The following is a 12,754-nucleotide window of genomic DNA, read 5'->3' as shown; positions in this document are numbered from 1 at the left end:
AGTAGTAATCTGTTGGCCCAGACTCTGGCACACTTTTCATTCACACTAATTTATACTTTTTCCAGGCAATTACTAACTATGGTGTGGGAATAGGACTGTTGCAGGGACCATTCCCAATAAGCAGTTTGCATGCAGGCTCTTTGGACACTTCAGTGTTGACTAACATATTTGTGTACTCTACCGTGCCAGTTGGCCACAACAACTGGGAACTTTCCCAAGCACATTTAATTTACTCCTATAAATACAGCTTTCCATTTCCCTCTAATGATGTCACAGCCTCCATGCCAACTCTGTTACCTCTTCTGTTTTAGCTTTGACACATTATGCCTACCTCTTTCTTGCTCCATTAACAGCAACTCTAGAAATGGGCAGTAACAGTGAAACACAGTAATGTTTGGGGTGGGATTACTTGGGAGGATGATCTTTGTCTAAACTGAAGCAATAAACAACTGAACTGAACAAAGAGTTATTTGAAAGGGTATCCATGAAAGAGATTTTTGTGTGTTTTAAGTTGCTGATAATGTAAAAACTTATTTTTGGCCCTTATGAAAAGGGATGGTTTTTAACCATGGAACTTGATCAAACATCTCATTTTTAATTTAACTATAGCCCTCAGTGTTCCAAAGTGAACATTTTTTACTCTAATAGCCTTTTACTATATTACCTTTCAGATGCATTAATTGCAAAAATAAAATTTCAGAAATTAGGAAGAATTTTTGAAGGTTCTTTTAAAGCAAATTAAGGGGTCACTGGTTAATTTAATATGTGAACAGTTTGAAGACACATGAAGCAATAAAACATCTTGGTTAATTTGCACGTAAACCAAGTTCATCTGTTCAGATATTATGAGGCAGAGGGTATATAATGGAAACTTATGGGGAGATAATTGTGAATGAGTCATCAGAATTTTTTTAAAAATAAAATCACAAGTTTTATTTAAATTGTTGACTCATCTGTGATTTATTTTCCCAACTGTTCTATCTTGCTTGCCTGTCAAACCAAATCCATGGTCATCTTAAACAGACTGTGCAAATATTGAAAACTGTTCTGCCACTTAATAAAATATCTTTCTTGGTCAGTGTCTGAAAACTTTGAGTTAGAATTGTATTTGTGCTGGTCTAAATTGGTTTGTATGCCACCTGTTTATTCTGAGGTGCAGTGTTGTTCAATCTTAGGAAACCACACTCAACTGCAATTTCAGTGCCACTTTCCATTCACCAACTAGAATGTTTGGAGTCTTGGTAAATGGACAGGAGTAGGAGTAAGAGAAAATGTTTCCTTTTGATTTCCATCTGGCTGTGCAGAGAGGGAAAAAGATATATTCCATCATGGTAAGCTACTATCTGGAGATGTAGAGACAGATAGTGAAAATGATCGGGGTAAGAAGGAATTTTTAAGTGAAGAGAGACTGTCAGGATTAGCACCATTTAGATAAAGATGAAAGAAACCATGATGTATTTATGTAAAATGTAACTTCCATACACCAAATGTATCTATTTTCTTTAGAGAAGAGACGCCAGTGGGTGAAGAGGAAAGATGATGTATAATTTTTTCTATGGTTGTCTTTCCCATACGGTATTGCTGAGAGTATGTCCTATGTCAGACTGAGGAAAGGATTAAACCTTTATATGGATAATGCAGGTTAAAGCTGTAGTTGGCTTTTTTTGGTACCTTTTTTTTTTCAAAAGAAAATTCTTAATGTACTACCATTAAGAAAATTTTCTACACATGACAAATACTGTGATTTTACTATTTCATTTACCACATATCTTTTGTATACATTTTAAGTTCAATATATATATATATATATATATCGAGTGCTGTGCAATTTTTTTTAAGGTTTTCTGTGCCACTTTAAGAAATACTAATTAATATTACCATTACTTGACACTAATCAAAATTTAAAGCTGCTACATGAAATTATATGAAATATAATATGTGAAATTCTGTGAAGTTCTAAACAAAATTCTGAGCTTTGAATTGTAATAAGTGTCTATCACACCTATTTAATGTTCATAAGAAACCTGTTCATGCTGCAGTGAATGTGAAAAAAGCACTGATATAGTACTGAGAATTAGGAGCTGCATGGCCTGAGGTTGCTTTGTTATTTAAACTTGTAGATGTGATTTAACTTGTTTGTGTCACACTATATCTTTTAATAGAGCATGAATAATTTTGCAGTTAATTTTGCCATGCTCCATAGTCTTTGGTATCTTAGTCTGGGTTGTTAATCTTCCCTGTGATTATAGCAGCAGACTTAATCTGGATGTGACTGTGAATTTGTTGCTGCAGATGTTGCTTTTCACATAATTTGTTTCAGGAAAGTAGGAAAAGCCATTTTCAGGGTTTGTGTGGTTTTGGTTTTGTTTTACATAGTTATAGAAATAATTATTTCTGATAGCAATTATCCCTCAGGTGTACTTAATCAGTGGTGGGGGTTTTGTCATTGATTATAATATCTTCTTGTCATGTTTTGATAACTTGTTTAACATTCAGTTCAGGCTCCCAGGGTAGGATTCACTGCACTTAAGTTCAGATATCTAGAGCGTAGGCATTTCTGTCTTTTCTGCCTCCCACCTCTGTGGTGTGATTCATCTCAAACTAAAATAGACATCTAAAATAGGTCAGAAACAGTGCCCCTTGAAAGCACCTGTCTTTATTGACTGTAAAGGGAGCCTGTGGTAACACACAAGAGACACTGACACTTCCACTGCAAATAAAGCCCACCAGAAGATGCTACAGTTCATTTCTGCCATTGCTTCCATGAAAGAAAAGAATGCAAAAGCCACCTTCACTTGGCAAGGAGATTTCAATGTGTCCTTGCTCAATAGCAGCCACATAATTCCCAGATTTCCATATTCTGTCATTCCACCTGAGACTCTCTGTCCATGAATAATTTTCTTCTTTTGATCTAGAATCTTTATAGTCTTACCACTAAGTTTTCAGCATTTTCAAAATAAGCTGTGAGTGCAGAAGACCAGGCAGTAGTCATCTGCTACCATATAGAAGGGACAAGGTTTTGTTAGATGAGAGCAGTACTCTGTCAGTATCACAGTGTTTAATTTAGGTTTCACTACATTTTTATGCTTTTGTCAAGTAGCTATTTTTCCTGACCAAGGGTGGGTTTTTAGACTGTGATCTTTAATAATAACAGTTCTATCTTCATTTTAATATTGGCACACACATTGGTTGATTATCAATCCATCTCAGTTTTCTACCTTAAGATACAGATTAAGCCATAAGAATGTTAAGAACATATGTATTACACTGCTTATAAGTTTGTGGCACTTTTTAGATGCCTGGCAAGATACATTGTGAATAATACTGCTTAGTCACTTGTATGATAAATATTGAAGTCATCCTGACTGAATGCAGAAAGGAAATAGAAAATACTTTTAATTTTTCCTATGTCCTAGAAAGAAATACTGTCTTACTTAATATCCTATCCTACCTTTTTTTTTTTTTTCCAAAGCATGTTTAATAAAGCAAAAAGGTGGCTATTGTGAAGATTAAGACTTAGAAAGTCTATTTTGGGGGGATTTAGCAAGTTTTGGGGATGTAGCAAGTTTTGGGGATTTAGCAACCATTCAGCCCAAAGATTAGAAAAATTGTGGTTTTATACTGTTTTCTTTTGACTTTTCCTTTAGAATTTTCAGAAAGATAAATAGGGTAATTGAAAATCATCATTAAATCAGCATTAATCAGTACAGCATATTCTGTGATCACCCAAGTCTGAATTGCGAATTAAATAAAAAATTTAAAAAAAATAATTAGTTCAATGGAATTCACATTTTTTAGCACTGGGAAAGCATCTTTCAGCTGTATTTTTATATCATGATTTTCTTCACAGAAAAATGCAATGTTTGCTTCTAATTAATATAGCTATGCAGTTGCTGGATCATTCTATATTTTTGTAATAGTTTGAAAGGGGAAATGAAAGCCTGCTGAGTCAAGATCTGGAACAGCCATTTGCCCTCAGGGTGGTATTGACTGTTTTGTTTTATAATCCCATATCTTTTCTCTGCTGGAAAGATGATTTTAGACAGTATCAGTACACAAGCACTGCCACTGCACTTTTAGAAGGGAAAACAACATCAAGAGGTTAAGGACAAGCACAGATAGGATACATTTTTAGAAGAGACTGTTTCTGCTTTCTACCATGACCTCTTACAAGGCTGTATGTATGACAATGAAGAGATGTGCACCATAGAAAAGCCTTGAGGTCTTTTCAAGCTAATGTATTGATTTGTGGCATGTAATTAAAGAAAAAAAAGGTAATAAAAGTTTTTATTGCTTGTATCTAGCTATAGTCTTTAGGAGACTACATTTTGTGAATAAAGCTGGAGCAACAGGTCTGACATTTTCAAACTTAGTCACTCCAAGTGCTTGGCCTCTGAAGTGCACAAGAGTGAGACTTAAATGCTCAAAATGGCATCAGCAGGGCTGATGTGACTTAAGAGAGGCTATTCAAAGACTGAGCATCCTTGAAAATTAGATGAAAGATGTCATTAATTAAACAATTGAATTAGTTACTTCTTCTGGAAGTATGACTGTCAATATTAACAGTCCTTCAGCAGATTCCAATTCCAAGGGTTGTGATCCCGTTCATGATTATTGCCCTTGTTACCTTCAGGACAGAAAAGTTATCAGGGTAAATCTACTTAAGGGAATTTTATTAAATCATCAGTAATATTTCAAATTTTTCAAAATGTGAAAGCAGGTATGATTATGTAATTGTATAAGTTTATTCTGGTTATTTTTCAAGTTTGTATTTATTCAGAAATAAATTCACCGACAGTATGGAAAAATTATGACATTTTAATTGAGAAAGTAAACAAACAGACCTCCTTTTGCAAAGGCCTACTAATGTCCACAATCTTTACTGAAGAGAGTATTTCCAGTTCCCAGGTAAAGTATGGGATTAATCTGTCATGAATTTTAGCTTTAGATTCATTTCTGTAACTTCTTACTCAAAGGACCGGTTTAGCAACTTGCATCACTTATTATAACAAAAGATACTTTCCAAATGGAGCAGAAATAGAAATAAATAACAGACAATTGCCTTGGCACAAGCTTTCCTGACAGCCTTTATCTTCTAGATAAAATTCTGTTACTCACTTTCATTAGTATTTTACTCTCTGAATACTTTTTATACTTCCAGAACAGGATACATCTCCATGTGAAGATTGCAGAATGATTGCATTATAAAATAAATCATCAGAATGAAAATGAATAAAATAATACCATTAGGAAGAAAAAGTATTTTTCGAAGGGAGGATAGACAGGTTAGAGAGGATGTCTAGTCATAGTAAGTTGTAGTGCTTGAACACATTATCTCAAACTTGTATCTTCTGTTTTCCTTCATGGGCTCTCATCCTATTTTTATCCTCAGGATGAGACACATAATGTAAGATGTTCACTTAAAAAGAAAAAGCCACTCTGCTGCTGCTGATACATGGGCAATGATTATCATCTTATGTTCTTTCATAATTTCACTCATCCTTAATGTACTGTGATCCTTTGCAGTAATGTACATGATTTAGATTCTACGTTTGCTGATAAGAAACTACTCTTTTATTTGCCAAGAGCCATGATACCACTGTGTATAATGTTGCAATATAATCAACTTAAAGCATAAATAACAAAACTGACACCTAAGTGATATGACACATGGTCAAATAACAAGCTGACTGTTTACATTATTTCTTTTCTGCTGTCTGGGATCACATTACTTTAGAGGTTTTGGTCTTGGTTCATCAAGAGTTAATGTTAGATTTGATGGAAATGTTAAAAATGTTCATAAAGGCAGTCACTTGTTTGATTCTACATAAAAAATTGTCTTTGAGTCCAAGGACCACCTAGACTTTTTCATGAAATCTGTAGTCATGTCAGAAAACAGAAATGTAGTCCTGGCCTCAAAAGTGAATGGCAGAGGACACAGGCTGTGTGCTAAATACAGCTTAGTAGCTGTGCTTTTGGCTGTTGAAACCCACGAGTGGTGGAGAAAAGTATGTATCTTTTCAAACCAGGTATGATTTAACTTTCAGAGATAAATCTCTCAATTTTTTGCAGTTTGGTTCACTACACAGTCTCGCAATTCTGCCATCCTCTCCTCCTTCAACTCTCACATTATGTTTAATGTCCAGTAGACTTCTCTGTATACAAGCATTAAGTGTTCATTCAGTTTCTTTTTTGGATTCACTCAGTAGTAACTGTCATCAACACATAACTTAAAAATAGATAAAACCAGTGTTTATATCAGGTTCATTTCAATTACCTAGTAAGTCTCTGTGTACAATCTTGATTTGCTGGTGGTCAAGTTATACAAAGGAAACAAGGATCCAGTGCTGGGAAGTTGAATTGTTTCAAGAAAAATGAAATGGTTCTTTAAATATTCCATCCTAGCTTTATTGAACCATGTGGAAAGGGAGTCAGATATAGAACTACTTAGTTGTTAAGTCTTCAGACTGTGTGAATTAATAAAAAAGAAAGGGAAAATTTCCTCCTACACAAGTAATCAAACGGCATCTTTCGAACTTAGTGTCATTATGGTTGCATTCCGTAATTGTTGATTAGGGACTGCATAATTGATAGGTTCATATAAAATATATTCTGCATGAGCCACTGTATTCATAAACTCACTTAGATACTGAATCAGCAATTTTAATTTTATTGACTTTTTATGGCCTAGAGAAATCTAGTGTTAGATAAATGAATTCTGAAGTTTGCCATTTAAATGAAAAATAGTTATAAGAGTTTGAAGTTGATTAGTTGATGTTGGCTCTGTTTTTTTCAAAGCAAATGCAATACTTGGTAAAATATTTCAGTATATGCAAAAAAACCAAGGTTACGTTAAAAATGAGTTGTATTCATATTTGTACTTCCTGTGTAAGTTTTGTCATTGTTCTTGTGCTTCAAAGGGAAGGCATCATACAGAATAAACCTGCTGGGACATGTTTTATCCTTTAGTATTTCTGATGTATAGTTTTACTTCTAACAGAAGATATTTTGTTCTGCAGTGTACTTGTCATCAAGGGTTACATGAATCCTTATGTTCAAGATCAAAATAGGGCTCATAAGTTCATATTGCCTTGGTACAAGCATTTGTTCTTGTAAGACACTTCCTGCTACACGTTGGTATTTGCATACTCAAAAGACAAAGACCAGTGATGGAAATGTTGATAATTGGCTCTTAATTACAGAGACAAGATGAAAAACAGTCTTTACTTATCAATAAGATAAGCTGATCTATTTCTACCAGTTTTAAATTCTGTAAGGATTTTTTGGCTAGAAGCCTGAAAGGGAGCAAGAACTTCCTTGTACTAGGTTTCATTGTCTTTAATTCTCCCACTTTGCTTTCTGGGAGCTATGCCAGCTGGGAATGGTTAGTTTCTGAAACTCAATATGTGTGAGTTTTATACATTCTTTAAAGTATATTAGTCAGATTTTGGTTTTGTGTTACTTTGTTGATGGGGGAAAAAAAGAAATAATTTTGGCATAGAGCTTCATTAAATAAGCTGAAAGGAATTGTAAATAAATTTGGATATGAAGAACAATTAGATTTCATGTGTGACTTCATGAAGATAGTCATTGAAATGTGATATGCAATTTGAATATCTTTTGTCTGAACTGTGGTAAAGGTTTACCATCATTTCCAGCCATTAATAGTTGGAAACCAGAACTCTCTAAACATTAATATTTTTCAGTTTAAATCAAAATCAGGATATTTTAAGCCAGATGAGTAACTTATCATATGATACTCCCGCTATTTTGATGTCTACAACAGAAGATGATAAAGAAACCAATTCAAGTACAGTGTTGTCAATATTGGAAGATTAGTAATGATTCTCTGCTTCTGTGAAGTAGAAGTGATAAAGTCTAGAGGTTTAATGTGAAAGCTCTCTAATGTTCTGAAAATCACACACTCACACTGCTCCTGGAGGAAGGCATGTTTCTTTAACTTCGTTTTCCCTGATAGAGACAGAAATGAGAATAATATGTGATATAAAGTCCATGTTTCTGGATAATTACTCACCTAACTCAATTAGAGCTGGTGATTTAAATCTTAACTCAAAACATCTGCTTTCTATTGCACTACATATTGTGAAGAGAAACTATATGTCACAAGCACTAGCACATTAAAAAGCTAAGTGTGTTTGTCAATTTAAAAAAGCGCATCTTGTCTCTGCAGTCAGAAATAGAAGGGTTTGTATTAGTGTCCCTGAATTTTCAAAGTACTTTACATAATCATCTCATATACACAAATATATGCCTTCCTTTTTGATGCATAATTTACTGGGTTTTTTAATATATATGTATCTCTACATAACATATCTTGGTTTTTTTTATAAAAATGATAGGCTACGCATAAAAACGCCATCTTAAAATAAATAAATAAATAAATAATCTCACTGAAAATTTTGGAGAGTAGTATCTAAATAAAATGTAAAGTTCAACATAATTCATATGATATAGATTCAGAGCTTGATAACTCGTACATTCAAAAGTAACTGGAACTAAAGCCATCATAGAAGCATTGCCATATCTCATACTTTTAAACACATAGAACTTTTTCTTTTCATTTAGATTTTTTTTTTCCTCCACTATAAGTCTCACTTCATGGAATAATTAAATCATTACTTGGAAGATTCATGGAGCAAATACTTGAATGGGGATTGCATTTATTGTAAGTACTTCTACCACTGAGCTCTAGTCATGGTCTTTGGGTGTGTTTCTCCATTTGTCCTGTTGGGTCTCTTCAGTTTCCTTCAGTTCCAGCTTGATACTCTCCTTAGTCGTTGTTGCATTCAATTAGACATGGAAGACCTGGTTCCAGCTCCTTGTTCCGAAGAGATTGCTGAATCCCAAATTTGGAGCTGCTGGCTTTTCTGAAATGTGACTCTTTCTGTAATTGTGAACACGCATTCTGCCATGCATCAGTTCATGCTTTACTGAATTTACCTGTGCTCTAATTGCTTCCTGGCAAGAGGTTAGTTTCATATTTTTCAGAAAAAAACTGTTGTAAACAAATGGTTTCAATCTATTTTGAGTATTAAACCAAAATGACATTCTGATTCCATGAGGATCCTACAAGAACACGATGTTGCCTGTAATTGCAGTGTGGTAGAAAAAAGTCATAGTCATTACCTTTCCCCACAAGGTTGAAGTTAGTGGAGAATTAGAACAACAGTTACAATGCCATGTCTTCTCTCCAGTTCTATACTTATTAGATAGGTTTTTACTGATTCAATATGTTTGACATAAATGCAGGAGTGGTGGGGCTATTGGTTTTTTTTTTTGGTGGCATTGTTGGTAGGTTTTTAAAGTGCAAATTTCTTCACCTAGGCGGGAAAGCCAAAACAACAGATAAAAGATCAGGAACAATATTTTCAAAAGCATTTTTATTATAAGAGGCAGCCAAGTTATGGTGAACAGTGATCCCAGTAAGAGCTCCCAGTGGAAGGCTACAGCTAAAAGATGTGCAGTCCTAGAGGAACAAATAGGGAACTAGCAAGTCTAAATGCTGCAATAATGTTATGATCATGAAAGGCATTATTGCAACTGTTACTAGAGCAGTTAGATTTAAGTATGAGTGTACTAGTTTAAGATTTAGCACATGCCAGTATGAGAAAATGAACTGAGTTTTCTATATTCCTGGTAGAAACAAGGTTTGAAAGTTATGAAAGTTGAAGCAAGAGAAGTTCAAGCTAATAGGTACAGTTACTGAGTAGTGAAAGTACTTAACTATTGGAGGAATGTATGTGGGATTTTGCACATGAATTCTTCAAATTATGCATTTGGTGAGGAAACTATGATGTAAATTTCTTTAATCTTTCAGGGCAAACCATTTTAAATATCCATAAAAGAAACTATTTATTGCACTGTGGAGAAACAGCACATGTTTGGTAGGCGTATTATAAAGAAGAAAGTATCCGCTCATAACAAAAGATTCTGAGATTATCAACAAACTGGTATCTTTCACTTGACCAGTTGAGGGGCCTCTTTGCTAATGCAAGCATCTAGATCTTCTGGAAGAGAAATCAAAGAGGGGAGAATACACTGAAATCTAGATCTTAAGAAAATGTTCCAGACAGTAGTTTTGCTTTCATTCTGTAAATGTTATAGAAGCCGTATCATGGTAATTATAAGAAATTGCTAGATATGAGTAGGATCTAAGAAGATTTTTTTCACTTTGGCTTACAAAATACGATTATTGCAGTATGCACCACTCTGACATACACATTTAAACAGACAGACATCTCTGCATCTTTCCCAACTCCTTTCATAGTCATTTTACTTTAGAAGCTGCATTATCTCCTATTGCTAAAAGCATTAAGATAAAACAGAATAAAAAACATAGACAGCCGGGCAACTCACCAGGCTTTTAGAATTTTGACAAGTTCCTTTTGAAAGTACCATTTCTTAAGTGGTTTTTCTGCCTCTTTTAAACCTTGTGAATAAAATAAAAGTGCTTGACAGAATATGCAAAGTTAGTTTTGCAACCACTTCACAATTTTATCCTTTTCTGAAACCCTGGTTTTCAATTTTTGGAAATTGAACACTTATTTTTTGTTGCTAAAAGGTTTCAAGTTCTTAGAATATTACTTTCTTTATCATCTTAATGTAGTTCAAATTATCTGCATTTGATGAAAAAGATGCGATGAATGCTTTTTGAATGTGCAGTGCAGTTGTTCACAAGTATTATCAGCCTTAAAAAATAACTTCTTTAAAACGTTTTGTGTATAACTAATGAACTAAGCTGTAGGTCTGTAGCTTTGCTAAGCACAGTAGGGCTCAGAATAAAATTCCAACCTTATACTTAGCAATGTTAGGTAAACCTTTCTTCAATAGAGATTCAGACTGAAGATGAAAAAAAAGAGTTAGAAAAGAATGAGAAAAGAGATGCTTATAATGTGTATTATATTTAAACTGACTATAGCTCTGTAAACAGACTCACAAATATTTTTTTCTCCCCAAAAGTAGCACCAAAAATTAAGAAATGTAAAAAATACTAATTTGGAGAGTAGTACACAGCTTCTTTCTTTTTCTAGACAAGACAGTCAAAACGACAAAAAATGCCACCTTTGTGTTATTTAAAGCAAGTTGTATGTGTTAGCACAGCTGTCAGCAACTGAAATGATAAAATTATCATTGTTATCAAGTACAGCTATAAACTGAACATGAGGCATGCTTCAGGTTAGTCAGAAGAGGTCCTCTGTTTTTCACTGTGCATGCTTGCTTGAAATGAAACTGTGTTTTATTGGTTAACTGGGATGCTTAGCATAATCACTTTGCAAGGCTGTGGTGGAGGGAGGTGATTATCACTGAGAACAGATGGGCAGGTCCAAAGCGTTGCCAGAATCTGCACAAGCTCCATGTATTGTAGGTTCTGGCTCTCTTTTCTTTGGCATTTCTAATTTTTATTCATCGTGCATATTACAACGGACTAGCTGAGCTAGAGGTCAGGGAGCAATGACCTTACAGTTTAGCTCACAGATGCAGGAGTGAGGAATTCAAAGCGCTGTCACTGTACATCTGAACGGATGGGGCAGACTGAATTTTGTCCAATTGCCTCCCTAAATGTATAAAAGGATTTGTCTCCGAGCTTAGCACTCTGCTCTGCATCTGTAGCTCTCTGTGGATTGTATTGTGTGTCACCAGAAATGATATTCTCGGATATGAACACTGTCTCTGCCTCTCCTAAAGTACATCCTCCTAATGGGACCCGGTTTTATACTTTTCAGGTAAGTGAACTTTAATGAAGCTGAAAGGATTTTAAATGATAGGTAAACTTTGAGTAAGAGTAGCTAATATGTTAAGAAGCTTATGTATTCATTAGTTTTGTGTAGGTAGGAGAAGAAATGTAAGAAATCAATATCATCAGAGTAAGTTTGCTGCCTTAAAAAGATCAGCATGTAACTGCCCCTATACTAACACAAAATTACATTCATTATGATTTTGCTATTGTTTGTGTTTTCCAATAATAGTATAGTCTTGTAATTAATTAGATTTATAGTTTCTTACATGGACCCACACTGTCTTTCTGTCTAGCTCAGATAAACACTCTGTTGAAATTACCAGAAATTCCAAACTCAGGTTATACAAAATATATTTTAAAAACTTTGTGTGTTGTACCTGTCTGGATTTTTTAATATTAATCCTGAATGTAATTTCATGCTATCTGATGCTAATTTGATTCCTGTGAATAGTAATCATACATATGCCATCGATAGAACAGCAGAATCTATTGGTAATCCTACCAATTAAGGGTCTTGATTTTAAGCCAAGTTTTGCCTCATCCAGGTAAATAAACTGGTGCTTAGCTAAAGGTAAGAATGTATTATATGCTCTGTATCTTAATTGCAAGCCAATCTAATTACAACCATCTTTCAGTAGCATTTCATTATAACTAATCTTCAGTACCTTGGTTCTGAAAAACTATGTAATCCTACATTAAGATTTAACAATAATAAAAAATCCCTTACACACACCCCTGCCCCAGATGGTCCTTACAGCACTTCGGCCCTGCAGGGCAAATCAAACACTCCACTACTTAAAGTGGCAACAGATTTTTCAGCTCAGCCTCTGACAGAGTTAGGATTTAAATATCCTTCCTGTTCCTAATTGCCTAGCAGGTTTGTCTTTCTCATTACTTCCGCGATTGTAGAGGGATTCTTTAATATGTAATAAACCCTGTGTATACAACCAGAACAAGCAATCTGAAGCAAAGATGATCATAAAAGTTGCTTATAAA

General features: G+C 34.4%; 1 protein-coding gene across 10 annotated transcripts in view; it reads left to right on the top strand.

Moving 5' to 3' along the window:
* PPFIA2 (PTPRF interacting protein alpha 2) overlaps nt 1–12,754 on the top strand; it is a 296,049-nt gene that overhangs the window by 85,256 nt on the left and 198,039 nt on the right. For 2 of the 10 annotated variants that reach the window (XM_010413752.3, XM_010413750.3), the window contains exon 1: nt 11,333–11,744. The exons of 6 other annotated variants lie outside the window; for them this stretch is intronic. In XM_010413752.3, coding sequence (XP_010412054.1) covers nt 11,664–11,744 — 81 coding nt within the window. In that variant the 5' untranslated portion in view covers nt 11,333–11,663. Of the gene's footprint in view, nt 1–11,331; nt 11,745–12,754 lie in introns of those variants that run through there. 2 more of the 10 variants (XM_010413751.3, XM_010413753.4) reach the window with 2 other exon arrangements.

This window comes from Corvus cornix, chromosome 1A, assembly GCF_000738735.6.
Source record: "Corvus cornix cornix isolate S_Up_H32 chromosome 1A, ASM73873v5, whole genome shotgun sequence".
NCBI lineage: Eukaryota > Metazoa > Chordata > Aves > Passeriformes > Corvidae > Corvus > Corvus cornix.
Note: the sequence above shows the minus strand (reverse complement) of the source record. Positions and strands in the feature narration are given on the sequence as shown.